The 27,743-nt window shown below is 33.1% G+C and overlaps 2 protein-coding genes and 1 long non-coding RNA gene across 8 annotated transcripts; 1 reads left to right on the plus strand and 2 right to left on the minus strand.

The window, feature by feature from the left end:
• Positions 1-665: 665 nt before the first annotated feature.
• Positions 666-7,366, minus strand: LOC114312040 (zinc finger (C2H2 type) family protein). Of its 6 annotated transcripts, none has more exons than XM_082896019.1 (4): positions 6,791-7,045; positions 3,299-4,602; positions 1,968-2,153; positions 666-1,252 (listed from the first exon to the last, which is right to left on the minus strand). In XM_082896019.1, exons 1-2 carry the CDS (start codon positions 6,954-6,956, stop codon positions 3,374-3,376), a joined length of 1,395 nt encoding a protein of 464 aa, XP_082752145.1. In that variant the 5' UTR covers positions 6,957-7,045; the 3' UTR covers positions 666-1,252; positions 1,968-2,153; positions 3,299-3,373. The 6 variants fall into 6 exon arrangements, with proteins under 6 accessions (XP_082752145.1, XP_082752144.1, XP_028114020.2 ...); XM_028258220.2 differs by lacking the exon at positions 666-1,252 and adding an exon at positions 2,309-2,420 and having other exon boundaries at positions 1,758-2,153; positions 6,791-7,094; XM_082896018.1 differs by lacking the exon at positions 1,968-2,153 and having other exon boundaries at positions 6,995-7,366.
• A 3,443-nt stretch (positions 7,367-10,809) lies between these two features.
• On the minus strand, positions 10,810-14,481 carry LOC145802988 (uncharacterized). The gene is made up of 3 exons (XR_014344916.1): positions 13,420-14,481; positions 13,237-13,291; positions 10,810-10,864 (listed from the first exon to the last, which is right to left on the minus strand). It is a non-coding gene; the product is annotated as an uncharacterized LOC145802988 (long non-coding RNA).
• Positions 14,482-15,087: 606 nt separating this feature from the next.
• Positions 15,088-17,470, plus strand: LOC114311999 (protein FAR1-RELATED SEQUENCE 5-like). Its single transcript, XM_082895632.1, has 2 exons — positions 15,088-15,221; positions 16,864-17,470. The coding sequence occupies exons 1-2, from the start codon at positions 15,088-15,090 to the stop codon at positions 17,468-17,470; spliced, it is 741 nt and encodes a 246-aa protein (XP_082751758.1).
• The last annotated feature ends 10,273 nt before the right edge of the window (positions 17,471-27,743 follow it).

The following is a 27,743-nucleotide window of genomic DNA, read 5'->3' on the forward strand; positions in this document are numbered from 1 at the left end:
ACATAAGTAGACAAAAATCCTACAAAGTTATTGCACTGCACATCAGTCATTAATGGAGCTCCTCACAGCATTTATTGCGATAACCCCTCCCCGTTGGGCCAGAACGGCTTCACCATGAACAATATAAGCTAGAGCATAGACTTTCGGCCAAGGTGACAGGTCGGAAGGGACAACGAAATGATTAGCAGAGGATATAAACAGACATCGAAAACAAGGAAAAGGTTAAGCTTTCTATCACTAATCTATTTCTACAGACCATCTCTCTTTCTAACTTGCTCGTCGGAGGGTTCACTGGGGGACTCCCCGTTCTCCATTGAACTCTTGTGCAGGTCTCTCTGCGGGCTTGGTACCTCGGACACCGGTTTGGGAAACGTGAATCAATCCGACCCGTTCTATCTGGAACGCACAGTATCATCAATGATAATAGAACCTAATATGACAATTATGATTTTTCAATTTAAAATATCATATTCACATACACATTTTTCATTTTAAATTGTGAGCATTTTTTATTTGAAAGATTTTAATGTGAGATAAGACCTTTTGAATTACAATCATATCTATGGTATTAAGAGAGGGTAGAGAAGATGAGATTATAGACATCCTCTCTTGGTTTCAAACAATAAGTCTAGTAATATAAAACAAACAAACAGTGGATAGCCAAATTTGAATTAACACCATCCATTCAAATTCCAAACATTTTTTCTAGAATTTTTTTTTTTTAAGATTCACAACATTTCTTCTAAATCAATAAACACAACCATATTCTCTCACGTACATTTTTTGTAAGTTGTAGTTCGCTGATCATTTTCCTGAGAAACATAGTAACTATGCTTTCAGATCTTTTAGATGGCAACCAATGGATATGGTGATGCTAAGATAGCAACAAGAAAGATGAGCTCGCTTGAGCGGTCCTCACTGTCTCAGTTCTGATACTAAACCATATTCTGGTACCTACGGAAATTTACCATGCCAAGAAAAGGAAGAACAATGATGGCTCTAATGCCACCAGGACCCCATGGCTTAATGATTACTCGGATACCTCCCATTTCTCAGCACAAACCTGCATCAATTGTTCTCTAAATTGGCTCAGCAATACAGCCCAATCCACAAGCTCTGGCTCGGAAATAAAATATGTTTCATGGTAGCCTCACCATCCCTTGCAAAAGTGGTGCCAGTTGTCCTTTCACAGGACTGGATACAGAAAATGAAGACTCAAGCATTGGTTCCTCAACCCCTTGAAATGAAAAACCTGGCTCAAAAACACCAGAGGTTAGATGGTTATTATATGCACCAACAATGTAGCATGTGGAGATTATGGAAATCATTCAAGGCACTTGGCTGCTAAAATACAACGATTAAGCATAGTACAGATACGTCTCAAGGGGAGGCAAAAAGATGGCAAAGCAAATATCAGATTGATCACCAGGTGTTTCATCAAATACACCATTTCATGGATTCGAGTTGCAAACAGCTAAATCAAAATGGTGTCATGGCAATTCCCCAACGTTTTCTACGTGTTCTTGTGCTGCTGTCTAAAATGTGGACTGCACTTAAAATTTGCCAAATTTCAGTTCGCTTGATTTATAGACATTTTTTTTGTAACTCGGTTCTAAATGCACAAGACCACGTGATTCACTAAACAGATAATGGTTATAAACACTGTAAAAGGAATATCCTTGTACATAATTTAACTTGGAGTTAGAAGGCATGCCATGAGATTTCCCTTTTGATGGGCCATCCTGTTGTACATATAATACTCTCAAAAGAACTTTTCTTTTTCTTTTCCTTTTTCCTTTTCTCCATGTATTTTACATAATTGTTTGTACACTCTTAAATTTCATTGGGTCAACGAAAAGTGACACTCAACAAGTCATGCCAATGTTAATTAATTTTTTAGCATTCATAAAGAATTGAACTCTGAAACCTTGAAGACTAGAGCCTACGAATGGGAAGAATTGAATTACAGGTTCTTTTCCCTCCCCTGCAAAGTCTGAATTCAGTGGTCGCTTTCTAGAAGAAAATCAGGATCAACTGCTTTATCTGCTGGAGGAGGGGAAATGCCATCATCACCTTGGAACAAAGGGAACAAATAAAAAACCGTAGCTGTTCTAGCCTTCTTGGAATCCACAGCCTCAGGCACCATCACCAATCTATATGAACAGAGGATGTTATTCGCAAGATTGACCCAAGTAAAAAATTTTAAAAAAAATTGTACAAAATAATCCAAAGAATAATTTTTGACAATCAAAATCATTGGAACGTTATTCAATCATATAAATCAACAACCATTGTAGATATTACTTACAAAAGAAATGCAATCTGAGAAGACGCCTTGACCCCCCACCTCTCATAAGCAACAGGGAGCCTCATAGTCATCTCAGGATTGATTTATCCTAGCCCACCACAACTACTAGCCACTAGGGTGAATTTTATAGTAAGCACACATAAAATTTAGATAAATAAAACACAAATTTAAAATGCCTAAATTTGTCCACAATTATATGCACAACCAGATGCTTACACATGAAGTTGTAGGCATCATGGAATCATTTAACCTAGCCCACCAATAAGAGTGGAATTTCTACCAGGCACACCCAACTCTATTTGACAAATTTAGTGCAAATTCACAACATGTGAAATTATCCATATGGATATAGATTGAATATTGGAGTCTCTGTACTTTTTACCTTCGACAGATTTTGATTTCACGTACCTATGATTCTTTTGTTTAAACAAATGGACGTAAAGTAATAGATGCAATGTAAATCAAAATCAAAATCAAAAGCACCAGATGGGGCTCTAAATAGGTCCTTGACAACGACACTCAAGTTCCTCATGTGATTCAGCAGTTCAATGATCAAAGTAAAGATTTACACCACCTTGTTCAACACATGATGAACTCCCCTAAAGTTCTAGTGTTTTACATTATACCATCAAATACTTCAATTTTCAGTCATTTATTGGAGGGAAAAGATTGCAATGGTTAGATTCGCATAGATAATACCTAAAAAACAATAAATGAGTTAGTATTTAAAGTTTCAAAACTTAGCTACTAAAATTACAAGTTCCACAAGAAAAATGAGAAAGGACCAACATGGAGACAACTTCAAGAATGCCATTCTATAATCTCATCTTATAAGCAATCTGAGTCTTCACCATGAGGTTGTAAATAATAAATTTATCAACTTTATTATTATGCAAATAAAGTTGCACAGCATACAAAATTCAACAAATTTATCTACTTTATTATCAGAATCAAAATGGAAGGTAAATGAATCGCATCACTAGCATTTACCTGTAAGATATTATGCAAGCCTTCCATTTCTTTAAAACAATATCTGAGGTGATGCTAACCAAGAGAAAGTAATGATTATAATGATTTGACATCAGCATTAGATTCCAGTGCCCACCACATGTTCTTGTCTTCCTTCTGCAAACAGTTATCATCTTCCCCGGAAGAGGAGCCTTCAATTTCTGAATCCCAGCTCTCCACATCAAACTCATCATCCAAACCATACAATTTTCTATCCCTTTCTGGGTCGTAAGTCCACTCCAATCTCTTCAAAACATCACGATCCTTCCACCGCCCCACAACTGATACAGCCTCCTTCTTCGCCTTTCCCATCATAATTTCCTGCCACGAGAATGCAGCATCCGCGGTTCTCTTAAGTGCCCCATCATTGCTATCACCCACAACAACCGTATTGAAACATCTCAATCTTGCCTCCTTCAAAACCTCCACAAAATCCGAATCATCCGACACAAGGACTACACACTCAACTTGCCTTCTGTCCATCATATCCACCATATGATTCCTCAATGCAATGTCTGCAGCTTGTGGCCTATCCGACACGGTCCTAACCCAAAAACCAGCCCGTTTCAACTCATCCACCAATCCATACCCAACTTTAGGAGTCAAAACATCCCTTGAAGCATTCTTATACTTCTCCATCTTCATTGAAAACTTTGCTACCAAATTCACCCTCCTCTTCCCCCTTGCCGACTCAATCTGATTCAACCTTTTCATCTGTTCACGCTCATGAATTTGCTTAAAATGATTGACAAGCTTGTCATTGGTATAAAAATTCCTCCCACAAACTCGACAAACATAGGGTTCAACCCGCTTAATAATACCCTTATTTTCCAATTGATTCAATGCCTTCCTATCTTTCCTTTTCTCCCTGACTTCTGGAGGAACATAACTAAATGCGTGGCGATTCGCATAAGCCACCGTGTATCGAACTGCTCCGAACTCTGCCGCTGCCCTTTTTAGCCGGATGGCAGCTTCATAAGGAGGAAATGATTTTGGTGGCTTGTTATCCAAATCCCAGAAAATTGCAACATTATTTTGGGGGATTTTTTGCCCCAAAGACACAGCTGGATTGGAAAGATTAAAATTTGGGTTTGGTTCAAAATGACAGTATCTATACAATGCGAAATATGGGGTTAGGGTTTGTAGTTTTCTAGATTGAATTGAGTGGAAAATTTTACAAATTTCAACAAAACCCACCATGCCCAGATGAAATTTTACGAAATCTTTCTCAATTTGATAAAAAAAGGACCCCTGCCTCCTCTGTTCCCCTGCATTTTCTGTAGTCCCTGAAAAGCAGCAACAACAGTACATGAAGAAATGAAGTCCCTAATTAGTGTAAATCCACATATTCAATCCAAACTACAAGTTAAGAGGAAAACCAATCCACCAAAACATCACTAATGACAACCTCACTTAAAAGAAATTTACAAATCTATACTACTAACATTATAAGACAGCGCTCCCACTTGGTGGTGAAGCATGTTTTTGAAGCCCTGTCACATTTTGTTTTCCCAAAAAAGTCCAAAACAATATATTAATTCATTGTCTGATTTCTTTTTTTTTCTTTTCAAATCACTTAAGACGAATATGTAACTTGATTGATAGATGGAATTACATCACTAACCATCAAGTCTCTCCCTTTTTATCTCTCCACTTCCAGTCTCACAATATATTTAACTCATTATCTCTCTTCTCATACTCTCATACAGTAAGGTTATGTACGGTTAGGATTATTTTTTAATTATAATATATAAAAACCCAGAATTATAAAAACCAAAAATAGATAAAATCATGCTCACAGTGCAAGAGATTCTCCTCGTACAGCTAAGATCAAGGGGAACAAATAAATTTGAATTATAAAAGGACAAGGACCATCACTTAAAATGAATAGCAAAACCCTCTGAATTTTGTGTGTTACGAAATCAACTTCTTCTGTGCACAACTGCTACAATCCTACGCATAAATATTGAATTAATATTACCTCAACACTACCAAAGGGAAAAGGGGACAACTACAAAGGGAATAGGAGAAAGGAAGTGTAATTGCACTATATTCTCGTGTTTGGGAAAGCAAGGGGAGCCTGGCAGAGGAAGGGAAGGGAAGTATGGATTTTATTATGTTAATATAAATTAACAAGACATAAAATTACTTCTCTACAAAATGGGGCCAAACAAATAATCACCAACTCCTTCCTCTCTTCATTTCGTCCCAGTTAGGGAGTGGAGCAAAAAATATTTATCTGAAAGGGTTCCAGAACCGCTACGAATTCAGTCATTTAGGCATCCAAACAGGGGGCGCACAGAACTCGAACCTGTCAAAGTCCCTAACCCTATCACCTACCTCTTAGTCTTCAATACAACACTTACAAGTTACAACCTTAATTAAGGGCTGCCCAATTATTCTAACAATACCTATTATAAAAACACAGAAACCAACCACTTTGTAAATTGAATCAATTCCAACACTTTTCAATCCATAAAACCCATAATATTTGTTTCATCCTATTGAATCCTAAATTTCCAACCTTCCTTGACCTAAATCCAGCACAAAACCAATTATAGGGGGCATTGAGGGTGTTTGTTTGGGCTTTTTTGAGCCAACTTATGGTTTTTAGCTTTTGAAAAGCTATTTTGAATTGTTTAGTTAAACTTATTTCAAACAGTTTCTGATTCTAACAACTTATTTTAATTCAAAAAACCTGATTCTGAGAAGCTACTCACCCCTTACTTCTGATTGTTAGCTTCTGCTGTGGACATGTTAATTTACCGTTATACTCTTAGATTATTTTATTTTATATTTTTTTTAAAATAAAAAAAGACATAAATGGACTATAGAATATTATTATTATTTTTTATGAGAAATGTAGACAAGTAGTGAATAATAAAAAATAAAAATTAATTGAAAAAACTACTTCACAGCTTATTTAACAAACATTACTCAACAACTTAAATCTATAATCCAACAGTTATACCAAACAGATTAACAACTTATGATTAAAGTCATAATCTATAATCTGTTAAGTTATAATCTATAATCTGTTTTAATAGCTACACCAAACGGAGCCATTATTACAAGCTTCTAATACTATACTAGATCAATAACACAATAGATGGTGTTCCCAATGTCCATTTCTTGTTCAGTTGTGTGTTACCTAAATAAGACCTAACCTCAAAACTTCGCTGCTATAGTTTTTTCCCCTTTGGAATAACTGGATAAGTATATATTAGCACACTAACCATGAAAAATGAGAGAAACTATTGAAGCAACAATAAATAAACAAATAAATAAACCTAAATTCCTAAATTACGGATCGCACAACAAATCGAACAAAACCCTAAATTGAACACGAATATAATACGTTGTAAATTAGACAAGGGCATGATCAAACAATCAATATCTCATCAAACCATTCCAAAAATTAAGTTTGATATCATGAAATTTGAAGTGATCATCGAATCAAACTGATTTACTTACCTTGAGTGAAATATGAAGACAGAGATGGGTTGGAAAGACTAGAATTTGGGTTTGGTTCAAAATGACAATATCTATACAATGCGAAATATGGGGTTGGGGTTAGGGTTTGTAGATTTCTAGATTGAATTGAGTGGCAAATTTTGTGAATTTCAACAAAACCCACCATGCCTAGATGAAATTTGTTGATCACAAACAAGAAAGTACCGTATTTGCTGTGCTGCGATTGCAATTGATGTGGTATTCCTTTTGCTTGATACTCTTAATGAGTTGAGAACTTCGCTATCCTCTGTTTGTTTGTTTGTTTTTTTCTTTTTTTTTTTTTTTTTTTTTTTGGGGGGGGGGGGGGGGTGTGTGTGTGTGCTGTAAATCACACTGAAACCCCCTGTATCAACGAAACCCTAAACCATTGAAAACTAGTGAATTGGCCACGTGCAAGGCACACTAACTAATGCCCATTATTGGCGTTTATTGGTGTGCCCATTACAAGAAAAATTTGATTTACAAAAATAAGGAAAGATGGATGCATAGATATAAGTCTACTTGGAAAATGTAAATAGCCAAGTGTCATTGAAGAATGAGTACTTGGAAAATAATTCATACATATAAGCTAAAACTACTTGAAAAGAAGATTAAAACAAAACTTACAAAAAGTAATGCTTGTAAATAATGTATAAATAAAAGTTATGGATTTATTAAAACCAACAATAGAGGCCTTCACAAGAAGATGTGAAATATATATAAAAAACTTCATCCATTACATACAATATAATTAGAGTAGAAAACAATTCAAAAATAAAAGAATATAAATGTACTCTCCATATCCACATAACACAATTTATAAACAATGCTAAAGACAATGTAACCATGTACTATAGAAAATAACCAAACTCATTCAAATCCACAATTTTTTCATCTACAAACTTTCCATTCTTCAAGCTTTCTTATCTAACAAGTTTGGTCCCCACTTCTTTCCAAAGGAAACAATTGCAGAAAGTAAATTAAGTCCCTAGACAATATCAAGGGGTGAGACATAGGGATTGGAAATCTTCCATTACAACTATGTGATGGATATGATCTGAATCTCACACCCAGTACAATTTAACACTCAATAGGTTTAGTAATTTCAAAACTAATGATTAATTAGTAAACAGGAAATGAACACTGTTAGTTAAGCAGAAAACAAAATAACGAGGTCAATGAAAAACTGTGAATCAAAAGGTGTTAATAGGAAAGGACACCCATAAATTCCCAAGCCAAGAATTTAACAGTTCATTCTTACCCAATTTATGTACTAAGAACCATTCCCTTAATAACCTAGTGCTCAAACAAATTCAACAAAATGGTGACATGAATGTTGACAATCTTTGCAAATACATAGAATCTTCTGAGATACTCTGCAATTCTTTTAGCCACATTCACAAAATTTTGTACGGTTGCCATGTAATTGTGTGGCTCAACCAATTTACAAGAAAGAAAGACAAAAAAGAAAAGAAAAGAAAAGAAAAAAAAGTGTTTTCAATTAAGATGCACCCAATCTTTGTCTATCATCATACCACCACAACATAGCTTGTTTCTGGTATTACCAATTCATAAAAATAATATTCAAATCAAAAAGTTTGATAGAAATATATTCAATCTCTTTTAATTCTCTACCAATGTCAATGTGATGTTTGAATTTCACATTTTGGACACAACTAAGCAGTAAAGGAGCTAAATGGTTTCTGAAAACTAACATTGATATAGACCTATTAGAAGCAGCAACATTTTTATTTTAATAATAATAATCATCATGTAATTACTAAAGCATATTCAAGAGTGGGAAGCAGACACTATCTCACCTCAAGTCAATTGTTACACTTCAAAATTCTAATACATAAACTTCCTAATAACTTGTCATGATTAAATAAAACTCTTAAAATCTAGCAATTGAAGAATTGATAATGAAGGCATCCAAGTTTAACAGAATCTAATTGCCAAGGTCAATAGGATGTGTTCAAGGAAATGAAATAAAACAATAAATAATGAAATTTCAATTAGAACCTACACAATTGTCGAAGAAATATATGCACAATTCTAATGACATTTAGACTATCATGCGTTGCCATGACATTTCATCAAAATACTCTGCAAAATTCTTCACAAAAATTCAGCATCATCACCAAGTTTTCATATGCATATCCAAGATAAACTTTTTAAAGAAATTATTTACTGGTTATAGCTTTAAAAATTAGAGCCCTAATGAATCACTCTTTTGTAATCTAGGAAAAATATTGGCAGTGGCATGTGGTTCACAATGATATTAAAACAAATTGGAGGAAATCAAACACAGTTCGCAAACATGGACCAATGTGTCCTTAAAAAAATTTATTCTATCATATCTTAATACCTCATGCATAACTCTTGCATGCATAACAATACAGAAGAAATCAATATTAAGCCATAGAATACCTCTAAAAAAATAAATAAATCAATCGATTTTACAATGTAGTGAAGGAGAATTGAAATGCAAGTCTTGGATTTGTGATGGAAATTTTTTCAAACATAACAACTCAAACCTAGTGAACTAAGGATTCTCCACACAAGATAATGAAATGACCCTTCAACCATGAAATACGCAACAATATGGCAATGTTTCTTCACCAAATAGGGAGGGGGTAAACATAGAAACAACAAACAAGAGAGTAAAGGTCAATCTTGATACATATAAATATTATATGAAAAAAAAAGGCAAAAAGAATAAACAAACCTTTTGAATTAAAGAAAAACAAAAATGGAACCATAGAAGACTTGAGAAGAGCAATCCTAGCAAATCGTGAAAGATAGAGGGAGAAAATATTTGAAGATTTGAAATTGACAAAGATTGTCATGTGGGAGGAGAAGTTTTCGCATTATTTTTTTAATAGTTTGGGCTCACATTTTTAAAACGCGAAAATATGTTGGGTTAACAGGTTAAAAAGAAAATATTTCTATTAATTATAATTTTTGATAGCTTTAGGGGAAAAAAAATGCTATGGCTGTTAATAAATTAAAGCATTTTGGGGGAAAAATGATGTGAACACATGTTATTAAAAGCTGCTTCTATTGTAGTACAAATCAAATCAAATCAAATGCACTATTATTATTGAGATTTCAACCAAAGCCCAAAGGCAAAGAGTAAAGGGTCAACTATACCTTTCGTGATAAAAAGTTTGCCTCCATGCGATATTATACTCACCCACACCCACACTATTTCACCAAGGCCATACACATCATCTATCTTTAACAATGAATCTAAGAACATACAAACCAAATATAGTATCGAACACAGAATATACTAATCAACAACTTTTTTTAGGTATGGCCACACCTTGTAAAGTTATGTTAAAACATGTATTCTATGTTTGATTCGATATTTGATTTATGGGTTCCTACACTTACTGCTATTTCTAGAGTTACAAAAAAATAACTAACTTTGTGATCTGCGAAGGAAATAAAAACATTGAAAAGGTGTGCAAATATCATTACTTATAGGGGAATTTCTAGGAACTTGATCAAGTTTTCTATTACATTTACAACGTCAAAACATGAGTACAGCCAAAAGATTATAGAATAGTAGATTTGGGTATGAATATTGCGTATAATTTTATCTCTAGCAGTGTATTGATGAAACAATATCCAAAATAAAAATAAAAAGAAAAAGAAAAGCAGTGAGAAAAAAAATGTTTAGTAATTACTCCCAAGCATAGGACAAAACAAAACAACACACCAACAAAAGGAATAACATGAGGGTTCTCCAACTAAACAGGAATTTCTCACATGGCAACCAAAGAGAAAATAATTCTTAATTGATTTTGAATGTCTTGACACAACCAAATGATAGCTGAAAAATCTGTGAAAAGTTGCAACTTAAATTTTTTTGCAAATTAATCCAAACAATAGCTAAAAAATCTGTCAAAAAGTTGCAACTTAAATTTTTGCAAATGAATCCAAATGATATGTACCAGACTCAAAATTGTAGTTTCAACACCTAACCTAAAGAATTCCTCTATGTCAATTTCCGGATCAAAATAGCATCATATGTTCTACATGCCTTGCCTGCACCATAACATCAATGAAAATACAGAAATATTATGAGTTAGTTATTCATGTCTTCAATTATGTAGTTGGGTTAGTCCGCAGATACAGAAAAACCTTACCAAGACATAGTTAAGCTTTTCATGGAGTATTTGTAGATTAAAGATATAATACAAAACCATTAATGTCATGAGTATAAAATATAGGCATAAAAAATTTTTGTGTGTAAAAATCAATTTGGGGATGGAAAGGTGGAAGTACTTATCAATTTAGGATTGGAAAAATCAAGGTTAAGCAATGTGCTAATGGTTTAAAAATAAATAAATTACAGAGATGGTGGGCTTGTACCTTGTATAGAAAGAATAAATAAATAAATAAAAAAGTTAGGGAGTAACTTTTAAGGTATTTTTTTTTTTATATTTTCCCAATGTAATCAAAGCATAATCTAAAATTTTGTGAAAAACATATTATATTCAAAACTCTCTACAGGGAGGAATGATTATCATTTTTCGCACAAATGACTCTCTCTTTCAGGTTTAGAGAACTAAAAAAGAGAAGGCAAATCTTGTGCATTTTTTTAACCTTTCTATGACTAATATTGCAATTGGAAGGTTTTATATTCTATTAATATCATAAAGCATTTAATGAGTAAAATACTTAGTTTTGACTCAAATGTGTTCCAAGTTTCTTCTAGTAACAAAACATAGTATTAATCAAAATTGAATATAAATCATATAAGTCTTAAAAAAATTGATAGATAACATAAATAAAAAAATAAAAAAAACAACCCTTCTAAGTTAAAAATATGCTACTCACCAAGAAAAGCAAAAACTAACGAAAGAAATATATCAAGCACGATAATAACACAAAAACTAAAATCATAGATATGCATTGAAGATTTATACATATCAATATACAACTCTAAACATTACCTTCACATCATGAGTATTTATTATAAATACCTACAAACTAATACAAATAAATTTAAAAGCATACAAAAAGGTCGAACTAGAGAAACAACAATTAACACAACAATAAAAATAAAAACAAAAACATTTGCTAATTTACTGCTTGGGAGAAAAAAATAAAAACCAAACATAAACAAAAGCAACAAACAAAAACGAAAAAAAAAAAACAAGAAAGAACAAAAAACGAAAAAAATCAAAAGAAAGAAGAAGAAAAAAAATCAAAAAATAAAAAATAAACGAAAAAACCAACAAAAATGAAGAAATTCAAACACCATTTTCCCTTCAAAAGTAGAACAAGAAAAAGAGAATTCAAAATCAGGAACAAAAACAAAAAAACATAAACACCATTACTTTACTCAATAAACAACAAGGCAGATTAAAGGACTACATTATCAATGGTTAGTGTTGAACAAAAAAGTTCTAGTTTAAGAGGCATTATTTTTAAAACGGTGAAGTTATCTAGACTTGCAAAAATGGGTTGGGGAAGCACTTGGGCCACATCATTTGATTAATCAAATCTCTATGAATGAGTTTCTAATGTATCTGCAAAGGGGCTAAGTACATAAATAAGATTCTTAGATATTTATATATCATATGTGGAACATTTTTTTTTTTCCAAAGCAAACAATAAACTTCGGCAGAAAATCAATTTCGTATAATTATTGTACAGTATATAAGAGGAACTTAGAGCATCTCCAACGGTGAACCAAATTTTTCACCAAATTTGAGTAAAAAAAAAGCCAATTTTCTCAATCTGATATGGCGTGCTCCAACCGTGCATCAAAAGGGAAGTGGTCGACCGGTTGGTTGACCAGCCGACCGGTAAGGCCAATTTTTTTTTTATAAATTTTTTTTGAACCGTTTGAACTAGTAATTTGAACCATTTGAACCAATTCGCAGGCCAATTTTTGCGTGAGCCGGTCGACCGGTTGGTCGACCGGTGGTCGACCACTTAGTGTAAAATTTTTACAAATTTCTGTTTTAATGGCCATGTACAGTAAATTGGTGAAAGGAGCAAACCGTCCTCAGTTTGGTGAAACCTTTGATGTTTTCTCAATTTGATACCAATTTGCTGAAACCATTGGAGCTTCAAAAAGTGACTTTTTCACCAAATTTCAAATTTGATGCAAGGTTTAATGAACCGTTGGAGATGGCCTTAAGAAACCCCAATTCTGTTCAGTGAGAGCCCAACAAACTTCTATAGAAAATACCAAAATTAATTTTCATGAGACTTTAGATTAAAAAAATGTAGAGGACAAAAAACAAAGAACAAAAGAGGAAGAAGGGGGAAAATGACAGTCAGTGTATTTTGACTGGAAAAAGGGGGGCAGATTAGGGCTACACAGTTTTAACAAAAAAATTCAATGAAATCAAAAATTTAACAACACAAAGAACAACTAAGGAAGAGAATGAGTAAGAACTCACAAATCCATCTTCGAAAGACCCTCTGTAGAAGAAAAATCAATTTCTTTGATTGAATCTGAAGAAATGGTTCGAAACTGTGGATTAGCTCCAAAACACACATCAAAATCAGAATGAAATCAAACATTTAACAACACAAAGAACAAATAAGGAAGAGAAAAAAAATAACAAAATGGCGAAATTTACCGTATCAGAACTCAAAAATCCATCTTTGAAAGACCCTCTCCGTAGGAAAAAAAATTACCCAACTACACTTTCTCTTTCAACGAAAAAGAAGGAAAAAAATGACAAATTAAAACTAACATAGATACGCATCAGAGGAGAGATATTGTAGCACGGATATACTCAAAGCTACATTCAAGCTCGGCAAGATCAATCTGGTTCTTGCATATCGCTGTAGCGGAGCAAAGGAACCAAAAACACAAAAATGAGAGAGAGAAAAATAAATAAATAAATCCACCCTCACATTTTATTTTTTATTTGAGTTTTAAAATTTTAAATCAATTTCAAAATAAATATATTTGATAAACAATTTTGTTTTGTAGCTCGGAAGATTGAGGCTCAAAAGACCCGAGTTCTTTGTACACCCATCCCCATTTCTTTGTACAGGTCATCCCTGTTACAAAACTTACGCATCTCATTTCAAATAAAAAAAATTAAACAAAATAGAGAGAGTGAGAGAAAGGAGACCCATTGGCGCTGACGAGATTGTGTGTGCGAAAAGGTGTCACCGATGAGGTTGTTCCTGCTTCTACTAGTACCGATGGGTGCTGCCGTTGTTGCTATGTGTGCGAAAGGGTGTCACCGACGAGGTTGCTGTTGTTTTTACTAGTACCGACGGGTGCTGTCGCTGCTGCTGTGTGTACCGAAAGGTGCCGTCGCTGCTCCTTGATTCATGCTGCTTACGATAATTTTCTATTACTTATGATTCATGCTTCTTATGATTCATGCTCCTTGACCCATTAGTCGGTTTTGTTTTTAATTTAGGGTTTCGCATTGGGTGATTAAGAATTGATAGCAGAAATGGATCACATTACAAAAATCTGTTATTTGAATATGTTCTTTGAAGAAGCTGTTCTTTGAACTCTACAAAAATCTGATGTGTGGAAATATTTGACAAATAAAAATAATTAAGAGGATGGTTGATTATACTCATATGATTTTTGCACACACTGTTGATGAAATATGTTGAATCTTCTGTTAATAAGGAACACTGTGTGTGCAAAAATCTGTTAGACCCTATGTTTTCAAATTTTCATAACTCATTGATTAATCCATGACAAATGACTGGATATTTATGTAGTGAACTTCATGTTAAATAATTTCAAATTTTTCATTTTAGATTAAACAATTATGTTACTTCTAAAATTTAATTTTCATTTGAGACCCGTTAAAATCACCCCTCCCTCCCTTCCCCCCCTAAAAAAAAAAAGTGTAAATCACAGAGACCTCACTTAATTAATTAATTTTACCTCAAAAAGGAGCCACAATTATTACTTTCATCTCCTTGATTCATGCTGCCTATGATAATTTTCTGTTGCTATATTACTAATTTTGCTTCTTTAAAGTTGTTTACCTTTTAATTGAAGAGAACCTGTCCCATGTATTTATGCTTAGAAACATTGAATTTTTTTTTTCCCAGTTTGAAATGGAAGCGTAAAAATAAACCTGTAAAGGGATGAAAATTTGAGTTTGTTTGTGTTGTTGTTGTTGTTGTTATTTTGAACAATTTGTGTTGTTCTTGCTTGCTTCCTTATAGTGTTGCTTGTTGTGTGATAAGAATGTTGGTGGAGGTAATCAGTGTTTTGTCTACTAACTCTCTTAATGTCTATTCTATTTCACTTTGAAGCTACAATGGATGTTGATTCAAACAATAATTCATTCAATGTGAGTGAGGAAGTTGAAGAACAAGATAACAATGTTGAATTTAATGAGAGTGGTGAAGTTAAAGAACCGAAGAGGGGGTGTATTCTATCTCAAAGCAAGAAGTGTGTGCATTTTATGTAAAATATGCGAAGCGGTTTGGATTTGCTATAGCTTATAGAACACAAAATATAACAAGGGATAGGGAAGTAAAGTACTTTACAATTGAATGTACTCGGGGTGCGGAATAGAACAAAAAGATCAGAAGTACATCCCTTCGAACCATCTTCGTCATCAAAAATTGATTGTAAAGCAAGGGTAAGAACCAGTCTGCAAAAAGATGGAAGATATAATGTCACGACCCAAACCCGGTACCCGGTACTCGGAGGTTCGACACCGTGACTACATAAAAACTGAGGTCCTAACCAATTAATAGGCCAGCGGAGTAAAATGAAAGGGTACCCAAAACTTTATTTAATAGTAACAAAACATATACATTGGAGCTTCTATTTAATTATATTGTCAGAGCTTAGATCATGACTATAAAGTGTCTTGTGCCTGCCCACGCACTAGTCCTGACATGTCACCTGAAAGTGGTAAACAACTATAAGCACATAGCAGAGTGAGAAATATTATACTGAGAGCATGAGTGTATAAAAATCACAATGGATAATTATTGGCTAAACAAGATTTGATATTAAAATACATAATATATAATACGGAAATCATTTGACATATAACACATAAATTATATAAACAAAATAATCATAACTACGGTGCAGAACGGAACAGAACAGATGCATGGACTTAAGAGGTGGCTCGCACAGACTCTAAAGGTGACTCCTACAATAGTGTAGCACTTAGCTCCGCACAACACTTTGTTCCACACCAGAAATCAGAGTGTCAGTGGATTCATGATAGACAGAGGGTCACAAAGTGACCAATCATAGAGCCAATGGTTATTTAAGTCCCCCAAGACATGGGACCTCCGTAGTAGTACTTATAAAATAGTTGTTCAAAAATATATTTAATAAATAATTATTTCAATGCGTTTATCTTTATTATACAAAATAAGGTTCATAAATAATATAATTAATAAAACAAAAATGGCGTAAAATAAACTATGATAACTCAAAACATGCGTAAAATATATTATGGTGACTCAATGTATAATATAACTCACCTTAATTTTAACCCTTACTAGTTTCTTTTTCCTGATCCCTCCGAATTCCCCCTTGCTTTTACTTTATTTTCTTCTTCTTTGTTTTTACTGCTTCTCTCATCCATTTTTCACTTTTCTCCTTTATATACTCGAGCCTTACACTCCTTAATGAGAATGATTCACGCCCCCTACACATAGTGACTCACGCCTTAATAATCATTATCGTGGATGATTCACTCCCCCTACCTAATAGGCATAACAAGTGGCTCTTCCCTTAGTGTGCCAACGAATGGTCCACCTTTCTCATGTTTCCTCTGTAGCCCCACTTTTATCATAATTCCGTAGTAGTGTTATGTTGGCCTCAAACCATATATTAATCACACTTTTATAACCCAATGCCAAATTCAATTGCATCATTAGCACGTATAATTATGTAATTAGATAAATCATTAATATATTTATTTATTTATATTATTATTATTATTATTAATGATCTCTAATTATAAATTAAATTACATTTTAGCACCTACACTTATAAAAATATTATTTTCCAAGTATTAATTTAACTATTTTATATTACTTTAGCTTAAAGTATTCAAAAATAGGGATGTTACATATAAGTTAACCATAGTTGTGCTTGAGCACACTTATGATTTGATTCCGACTGACTCACGGCATTTTGCAATAAATAAGAGGATTCTTACTCCGGTGAAGAGAAGACTAGAAGTTAACGATGCAGCAAGGATTGCGATGGCTAGGAATTTTCATTCCATAGTTGTTGAAGTGAGGGGATATGAGGCATTAACGTTTGATGAACAAGAGGCAATGAATTATATTCAGAATGCTAGAAGATTGAGACTTGTGATAGGAGACGCCGAATTAGTTACACTCTATTTTCATAAAATGCAACAACAAAATTCGAACTTCTATTTGACAATTGATCTTGATAAAGATGGTCACATGCGAAAGTTGTTTTGGACAGATGCCAGGAGTAGGGCGGCTTATAAAGCATTTGGGGATATTGTCTCATTTGACACTACTTATTTGACAAACAAATATGATATGCCGTTTACTCCATTTGTAGGAGTTAATCACAGTGGACAGTCAATTTTGTTTGGTTATGGGTTGTTAAGTAATGAGAACACTGAGACATTTGTCTGGCTATTCAAAGAATGGTTAAGTTGCACGTCAGATGCTCCCCAAAAGCGATAATAACTGACCAGTGCAGAGCTATGCAAAATGTCATAGAAATTGTCTTCCTATAGGCTCGACATTGTTGGTGTTTATGGCATATTATGAAGAAAATTTCGGAGAAATTGAGAGGATATTCGCAATATGAATCCATAAAGGTTGCTTTGGGTAATGCAATTTATGATTCATTCACAAAAGATGAATTTGAGGAATACTAGGAAGCAATGATTATAAAATTCAATCTAAATGATAACGAGTGGTTGGGGGTATTATACCGTGAACGACATAGGTGGATTCCTTCATATGTTAAAGACATATTTTGGGGTGGCATGTCAACTACACAACGAAGTGAGAGCATGAATGCATTTTTTGATGGATATATGAACTCCAAGGTAACCTTAAAGCAATTTTTACTGTTTCAAATTACAAATTAACTTGTGTTACTATTTCGTCATAAGGTGCCGCAAATCAGCCTTACTATTTTCCTTCTATGGATGCCATAGAAGACAATATGTATGTACCAGTATATGTTGAACGGACTTAATATATTTCACTTTGTTTGTTACGGGTTGATATTTTAATGCTTCAAATTACTAATGTCATTTTGTTACCGGTACGTGCTGAATGTATTCTTGCGACAAATTAAATTTTATATTGGTGAATATGTTTGTGGATTTTTTTTTTTTTATAATATTTACTTTATTTTTACAGGCACCGGTTAGCATAATGGGGGACGACATTAGACGCGCATCTCATACTCAAGCTGGAATGGTCAACAATATTAGTAGTCAAAATTCGATAGTACCATCAAAATTTGTTGACTTGAATATAGATGCGGATCCAAATGACCCTTTTTTTTTTTAGTTTCGAAGTGCTAATTTTAGGTGAATTTCATTTGTAAACTTTGGATTGTTTCGCTTCATTTGAAAATTGGTGGCTGTTCCATTTTAGGTTCAATTGAATTACAGATTCATTTTAGGTTCAATTGAGTTATAGGTTCAATTGGTGGCTGTTCCAATTGGTGGAATTGGTGATTGTTTGGCTCCATTTTAGGTTCAATTGAATTACAGGTTCAATTGGTGGAATTGGTGATTGTTTGGCTTCATTTTAGGCTCAATTGAATTACAAGTTCATTTTAGGTTCAATCGAATTACAAGTTCAATTGGTGGCTGTTTCCAATTTGTGGAATTTGGTGGCTGTTCCATGTCCATTTATAAATTTATGAATGTATATGTCATGACCCAAACTCGCCCCTATAGGTTTAGTATCATGACCGGCTAGTAATCCTAAGATTACCGAAGGCCTCTTAAACAAATACATAATATTAGGGGCTAGCGGAAGCAAAATACAAACATACATCGTCCATTGAGCTATGCAGACTTGCATGAGATAGTCAATATTTAAACTTTTTCTTTTTTATATACATCTATTATCACATCAGTTATACGTCAACACATATATAAAGCAGACAAAAAGGACTTAGCCCTATATACAGAATAACCAAAAACTTAAACTTTAATCACATAGCCTCGGCATTTGACATATCCAGAACCTTCACGAGAGGCACATAAGTTGATTGACAAAACATAGCCCAGGCAGAAGCTCTAGGCTTGGTCACACGCCTAATCACCTACATGTATATATAACACAATGAGCTAAAGCCCAGTGAATAACAACAGTGTAAAGAGGTTATGAATGATGTCCTTACTGCAATCCAAATCGGCTAATTTAAGTAATAAACAGAAAATCAGAATCACATGCTTAGCAGATCCATATTTCATACGGAAGGCATAGTAGTTATACGTGGTGTATCTAATAGCAAAATAATACAGGGGGTCATGAAGACCGAACAATCATATATGATGGCCATCAATACAGTAAACAGGAGTTTCAAGAAGTGGAATTGCCAAAGATCTCTGTAACAATGATAGTAAACAGGTGCTAAGGATGCCACGAATATAGTTCAAGAAAATAGGATCATCATTCATTAAGCAGAAGAACCATTTCAGAACAAAGAATAGTGTAACGCAGAAAATAAATACTTTTACTTAAACATATTTTTACAACAGTGCTACTCACAGATAGCTCCAAAGACAGAGTAGACGGACCATAGTGTGTGACCTACACAAACACATAACAAATACACATTGGCGGTGTTTGGGAAAGATTTTTTTGTGGTTTTTTTTGTTTTTTTTTTCACTAAAAGACAAAGTAGTTACAAAACCAAAAAAAACAAATCCAAATAAAATATCACATCAAGCCCCATAATTATTTCACTTTTTCTCTTACAAATATCACATTCAACCACAAAAAAACCCAACTATCTTCCCAAACACAAAAAAAAATTTCTCCAATAATATCCTACAACTAAAAAAACCTACAAAAAAACTCACTTCCCAAACAGCCACATTGAAACACAATATCACTTCCTTGATTACGCTTATTCTTTCTTTATTCAAATGAATAGGATTCTCATTTTACATATTCTTTCATTACCAAATCCTTCTTTTCCAGACAGACTGGTTTCTTACTTGGCTTCTTAATCAATTACTACTAAATCAATGATTTCAAACTTTTTCTTCTTTTGTTTTATAAAACCTAAAATTAAAGCTATATAGCTTTTAGGAGCATATTTGCATGTACGAAATTTAATTCACAATCAAACCAATTTTTGATTCTCAAATTTGAAATTTAGCCAAATTTAGCTTTAATTCATTTTCTTCATATCAAACCCAATTTTAAACCCACGAATTCTAACACATGAATTAAAATTTCAAAATATCATTCCAAAACTTAGGTTTAAACATGACTTGTCTAAAAATATACAAACTCTTAAATAATTAAGAAAACTTAATCATTTTTAAACCATTTACCTATAAAACTCTTCTTCAAAGTCAATTATATATTCCATTGTATGGATCAAGTCTTCAAACAATTTACGTTGGATGTAATTTATAGAGCTTAAGTCAAGACTAATTCTCAAAATTGAACCCAAACTTAACAAATTTAAAGAATCGTAACTCATATTCTTCAACCTAACTTAATTTAACATCCAAAACCCAAAAATCATTAATTGATAGAATTAATCTCCAAATTCCTTCATCCTTTCATTATTTATTTCCAATTACTTGAAATTGAAACCAATTATTTCTTAATTTTAGCTCTTAGCTAAATTATTTATAAAATCTAAGCTCAATGTCTTACTCAAAATCCAATTTCTTAAAAATCCATAAGATTAATTCCATAGCTTTCTTGCTTTCAAGTTCAATTCCTCAATTCATCCAAATTATATACAATTGAACCTAATTTCTTTCTAATTCCATAACTATAATCTCAAATCCTTCTCAATCTTAAGTATTATAAAAAGATTCTATAAAAGCAAACCAAACATAATTAATTTCTAAATTAATCCCCAAAACCATGATTCTAGCTCAATTTCCTTCATTTTCTCCTTAATTCCTTCCAATTGCAAAATATTGATTCTAAATTCATCTTTAATTTCAAGTGTAGTATAAAGATTTTACAAAAATCAAACATGATTTCATACCTTGAACTTTAATGTCAAGAAGTTTAGTTGATTCCCTTCAATTCCATGCATTTCCTAACTTTTCCTTCCATATTTCTTCTTCTTCTTGGACTCTTGAGTTAGATTTCCAACACAAATCTCTCTCTCTCTTTCTCTCTATCTCTCTCGGTGCTCTCACTTTTTTTTCTTCTGTCTTTGAGCTCACAATGCTTCCAACATACACACATGAATCCTTATATTGGTATGTATATATATGTATGTCTATTTGTTGCCTCAAAGCTTCTAGAATACACCAACACTCAGACTTCACTACACACCCACACCCATATACACCCTCCAATTAGGTTCCTTCCTAATTTAATTTATATTTAGGATTAATTTAATTAAGCAATATTTAGGCTTACTAAATCTTGATTAACACATAATTAAATTAATCATAACTAATCACAAATCCCACATAATTTAATTAGTTTATTTGACTTCCTTTAAAGTCTGATTAATTATATTTAAATTTATCGGTCTAAATCAGATTTTTAATCAAACTCTCAAAAGGCTCCAAATATCAAATTAAACTTATTTCCATATTCAATTTTAGTTTCTTACATCATTAAGGCCTTCCATTTCATATGAAACTCAAAATCTTCATCAATAAATTACATACTCAATTAAATACCTCATAAATAAGTTGTATTCATAATAATCTTAATTCTCAATTCTCATAACTTAATTAACTCCAATTCAGACCCACTTAATGAAATATCAATTTTACTAAACTATATCGAATATTTAATTAAACTCTCATAGGGTTCGATACTTGAAATTAAAATAATTCAAGTCACCAATTATACCTTCTTGCGCTATTTAGGGTTTCAATTTCTAATTCCAAAATAAATCCTCAATAGAATCATATACGAATTAGAATAATAAGCAATTAAAATTTAAATCTCCTTAATTAATTATGTGCTAATTATTATACGTGATGGGGTCATCATAGTACAAGAATTGGAATAAGATCAAATTAGGATTTTATTTTTTATTTTTTATTTTTTTTAAGTCATTAGGAAGCATTCAATTAGTTGGTTGTAATTCAAGAACAAAAATTTTCGTATTGCTCCAGAGCCTGCAAATATGCCTTCAAGTATGATTCTTAGCTGTATTCAGTCAGTTAATCAGTACAGAAATAACACATGCACACAAGAAATACTCATCTCATAGTTGAAAGCAAAAATTCAAGTTCGATAATTAACTCAATAAAAGTCAACAATCTGGAAACATAAGCTACTTAGTCACTAACCAAAAAAAGCAATTAACCAAGATCGTCAAACTGTGCACATTATACAAACTATAAATAGAAAAGAAATGTGCACACTATACACACTGTAAACACAAAACTTGAACAATGAAATTGACTTAAGTGTAAGAAAAGCAATTAACCAAGATCATCAATTCCCAAAATAGCAATTAACCAAGATCATCAATTAACCAACCATCACATATAGATTTTTTAATCATGTTCTCAGCGACCCATTCCCATGAACCCTCCATGATCAAGCTACATCATACTTGCAGGTGTTAAGAACAAACAACAAAACATAAAACAAGTTTTGATTACATTCATAACATTGTCCAAAACCTAACAAGTAAGTCATTTAGATGATAAAGTACAAAAATACACAAAATATAATGACATAAGTCATTACCCTGAAAATCTTCTCCATCTTTTGAAGCTTTCTACCATGCTCATGAATTGCAATGTCCATCTCACCAAGCCTTCTCCTTAAATCATTAAATTCTTCTATTCTTATAGCTGTCAGAGGTCCAGCATTGGAACGGATTATGGAGGTAACGTCGTCATCATCATCATCTGTAAACTTGAAATAATTGCAGTGTTCCTTTACACTTTACAATGCACAAGAATTAGTTAATCAAATCACACAAATGAAATTTGTAAATACTAAAAGATTAATTTATATAACAGATACTTATATATTTTGATGGGCAAACAAAAAAGAAACGCCATTGATTTCCATTCTTATTGGTTCGTACAATATACATGGCAGCTATTATTCCACAATTACACAATCTTGGCTTTAATCTTATGTTGCTATAATTAGTAGAAGATGAAGCCATTTTTTTATCTACATAAAAAATACAAACAAATTCAACTACCTCATACTGATGGACAAGCCTCATACTGATGCATAATGATGCATTCATAATGACGTGATCCATAAATAGAGTTCAAAGAACAGATTCAACGACCAGATTCAAAGAACATATTTTTGTAATGTGATCATTTTTTGCACAGATACTTACATATTTTGCACCATAGGGGACTATAACAGATCCTTACATATTGTTTAAAGAGTTCAAAGAATATATTTTGCAAACAATAGATTATTCAAAGAACAGATTCAACGAACAGATTCAAAGAATAAATTTTTGTAATGTGATCATTTTTTGCACAGATACTTACATATTTTGCGCCATGGGGGACTATAAAAGATCCTTACATATTGTCTAAAGAGTTCAAAGAATAGATTTTTGTAATGTGATTATTTTTTGCACAGATACTTACATATTTTGCAGCATGGTAGGCTATAATAGATCCTTACATATTGTTTAAAGAGTTCAAAGAACAAATTCTTTAAAGAACAGATTCAAAGAACATCTTCAACGAACAGATTTTTCTACATGTTCAATTTAAAGCAACACCCACATTTCAAACAACTGATTCAACAAATTTCATCAACAAATTTCCATACCAAATGCACAAAGTTTAAAAGTTACAAATTTGGTTTGAAATCAAAATCATAATCAAAATAACAAAGTGGAATTGAAGGGAAAACTCATAATGACAAAACCCTAACAATCATAGATTCATAAATCCCAAACACATTTTCTCATAATTAAATGGAACCCTAACACAAATTGATGGCAAATTTCAAAACCAAAAAGTCATAATCGACGAATTCGTACAGAAATTGAAGTCAAAACATAAACCCTAGTTTTGTCGAATTTGGGTTTACCTCAAATTCGTTTTCTTCTAGTACGTAATGACGAGTTTTCGGCGTTATTTAGGGCTGGGCACAGAACCTACCCACCCGCACAAACTGCCCGACCCTACCCTACCCGCAGCCTTTTGAGCGGTTTCGATATAGGTAGGTGGGCGGGTGCGGGCCAAGAATTCTGCAAAAAAATCGGGTTCGGGTTTGGGTTGCGGTTCTGACCCTACCCGAACCGCAACCCGCGACCCGCGTATTATTATTATTATTATTATTTTATATATATATATTACAAAATAAACCTTTATTTATTATATTTGTTTGCCCACCCAGCCTGTCTATTTCTCTCCTCTCTCCCCCTTTTCATTACTTTATTTTCCCTTCTTAGCTAGCAGCAGCTGCTAACCCTAGCAGCACAGCAGCAGCAACGGCGGCAAGGCGAGGCGCCGGCGATCGGCAGCAGCAAAGCAACCGGCGATCGACAGCAGCAAATCAACCGGCGATCGACAGCAACACAGCCCTATACGGTTCGCTCTCTCTCTCTCTCTCTCTCTCTCTCTCTCTTTTATTCAATTTTTGAAATTAGATGTGGATCTGCAGAAAGAAACTTAGATGTGCTAGATTTTTGAAATTAGTAGTACATCATCTGCTTCTCTCAACCAAGATTTTTGTCTTGTGTATTTGGTCTTTTTTTCTTTTAATTTATTTTTTTGTAAAATTAAATGACTTTCAAATTTCAAAGAAAGAAAATGCATGAACAACAACACAAGGCTTTTCAGTATCATATTATTCATTTTCGATGATTTTGTATTTTATGTTTTTGTAAACAAAAATAAAATAATATGATTTTGGAAAATTCAAAAAATAATTTTAAAGTGTTTTCTAAAAAAGGGGTTATTTCAAGTTTCAACAACAAAAAAATCCCTGAAAATAGTTTCGGAATAATTTACCAAACAAGTTTAATTTTTTCTTTCTCCTTTAGATATCTTCTAAAAAGCTAATTCTTCTTTTTTGTTTTCATTTTGTTTTTTTTCTATCTTTGTCTCGTATTGGTGTGCCTTTGTGATGAATATTGGTTGCAAGTATGCTGATCCATGTGACTTGAAGAATTTCAAGACCTCACTTCCCTGATCTTTTTTTTTTTTCCATTACCTTTTTTGTTTTCTAATTTGGGATTCTATTTTTTTTTCCCCTCTCTTTTCAAAAGATGAATAGATTTTTCAAAAATATTATTTGTCATGAATTTTTATCTCCAAAATATACTATATATTGTGAATTTAAAATTGGTAGCATGTAGGTCACATTCATAATAAGGTTTATAAGACTGTATTTATTTGATTTATAAACTTGAGTAGAAATTTGAAAACAAAAATGGTGAATGAGATGTGGATGACAATTTTAAATTATTTTACTCATTTATTATTTTCATGTTAAAAATAGCTAATGCTTTTGGTGTTGAAAATTTTAAATTATTAGTATCATATTATTTTCATGTTTAGATTCAATTATTATACCATCCATGACTTAATTGTTATCTCATACTTTTTTAATTTTTTATTACCAGTTTGAATGGATAAAGATAACAATGCTAGTTTTGAATCTACCGGAAGCCCTATTGTTCCACCAGAATCATCTAATTCTCAAACTAATGTTTCCCCATCTGAATCTAAGCCTCCTAAACCCCCGAACAAAAGAAAGAGTGAGAGTAGTGGTGGGAGAGCACCATCCTCGGTTTGGGACCATTTTGATAAGGTTATAGGAGAAGATGGGAAACGTAGAGCAGTGTGTAAGTATTGTTTTAAAGAGTATATGGCCGATTCTAGGAGCAAGGATCCTCTAGAGTTTTTTTTCCCTAAAGTTTCCTAGAGTAGTGTGTTGTATGGTTGAGATTTAATGATAAATCACATCAATTTTTTAGCATTAAATCTCACACATACAACACACTACTTTAGGAAACTTTAGGAAAAAAAAACTCTAGAGGATCCTTGGTGCGATTTTTCTAGGACTCATGGGACTAGTAATTTGAGAAGTCATACCCCTAATTGCAAACAATTTCCAAACAATGATAAAGATGGGCAACAAACATTGAGTTTTAAATCAAAACAAAATGCCGAAGAGGGTGTTGAGGTTGTGGCAACAAGTTTTAGTTTTGAGGCTTGTAAAAGGGCTCTTGCCGAGATGGTGATTATTGATGAGTTACCTTTTCGATTTGTGGAGGGAGTTAGGTTTAAAAGATTTTGTAATGTTGCCGTTCCTAAATTCACACCAATTCCATTTCGTCATACCATAGCAAGAGAGGTGACAAACATATTCAACAATAAGAGAGATAAATTGAGGAGGTTGATGAAGGGTCGTAGAATTTGCTTCACTACGGACACTTGGACTTCTATTCAAAATTTGTGTTACATGTGTCTAACGGCTCATTTCATTGATGATAATTGGAAACTACAAAAAAGAATCATAAACTTCCAACAAGTTGAAGATCACAAGGGGGAAACTTTGGGTAGAAAAATTGAGTTGTGCTTGCTTGAGTGGAACATCGATAGTATCTTCACTGTAACTGTTGATAATGCTAGTTCCAACAATCTTACCATTCAATACTTGAGAAGGAATACCAAAGATTGGAAGGGGACCATTTTGGAGCATGAGTTTTTGCATATATGGTGTTGTGCACATATTCTAAACCTTGTTGTGAGTGATGGATTGAAGGAAATGGATGATTTTATTGCAAATATTAGACTTGCGGTTAGGTATGCGAGGAATTCTCCTAATCGGCAAGATGCTTTTAAGAAGTGTGCGGCCTATCTAAAACTTGTGACTACTGCTCTTGTATGCCTAGATGTACCAACAAGGTGGAATTCCACATATTTAATGTTGGAGGCCGCTGAAAAGTTTGAGAAGGCTTTTAACCATTTGAAGTATGAAGACTCCAATTTTGAAACTTACTTCAAGGATGTTGATGGTGGGATTAGGAGGATTCCAAATGAGGAGGATTGGAAAAAATGTAAGTTGTTTGTGAGATTTTTGAAACTATTCTACCTTGCAACAAAGAAATTTTCCGGGTCCCTTTTTGTTACTTCCAATGCATTTTATAAAGAGATGTTTAAAATTGAAAGCACAATTAATCAATTAATTTTGGACAATGATGATGTTTTGTGCACAATGGCTATGAGTATGAAGCAAAAGTTCAACAAATATTGGGGGGATGAAAATAAGATTAATTTGTTATTGTATGTTGCTGTTGCTCTTGATCCTACAAAAAAGATAGCATACTTGGAATTTTGTTTTACAAATATATTTCAAGGAGAAAAGAGGAAGGTGGATGAGATGGTGAACAAAATTATTTCTTATTTGACTCGTTTGTACAACCATTATGCCACAATTTATTCATCAAATGAGAGTGTCTCGAGGGTGACTGAAGTGGAGACAATGGTGATTGATGAGGATGATTTGGATTCTCAAATGGAGTCCCAATTTAATTCATATTTGGAAGGGCGCGTCACTAGTGGAAGCAAGTCGGAATTAGACAAGTATTTGGGCGAGGTTGAACATTTTGCAAAAAATCAGACATTTGAGATATTGGAATATTGGAAGAATAATGCAACAAAGTATAGAGTGTTATCTCAAATAGCAAAGGATGTGTTGGCCATGCCTATTTCTACCGTTGCTTCGGAATCGGCTTTCAGTACCGGGGGACGTATCCTTGATCCATTCCGTAGTTCACTTGCCCCTTCCATGGTTGAAGCTCTTGTATGCACACAAA

This window comes from Camellia sinensis, chromosome 11 (assembly GCF_055761805.1).
Source record: "Camellia sinensis isolate YWXY chromosome 11, ASM5576180v1, whole genome shotgun sequence".
Taxonomy (NCBI): domain Eukaryota; kingdom Viridiplantae; phylum Streptophyta; class Magnoliopsida; order Ericales; family Theaceae; genus Camellia; species Camellia sinensis.

Excerpts from the sequence above, each read along its gene's own strand:
- LOC114312040 (XM_028258219.2), bottom strand. The coding sequence starts at position 6,956 with ATGGTGGGTTTTGTTGAAATTCACAAAATTTGCCACTCAATTCAATCT. Across the intron at positions 4,603-6,790 it reads GTCTTCATATTTCACTCAAG|GGACTACAGAAAATGCAGGG; the intron begins GTAAGTAAATCA and ends GCTGCTTTTCAG.
- LOC114311999 (XM_082895632.1), top strand. The coding sequence starts at position 15,088 with ATGGATGTTGATTCAAACAATAATTCATTCAATGTGAGTGAGGAAGTT. Across the intron at positions 15,222-16,863 it reads ATTCTATCTCAAAGCAAGAA|GGATGTTACATATAAGTTAA; the intron begins GTGTGTGCATTT and ends ATTCAAAAATAG.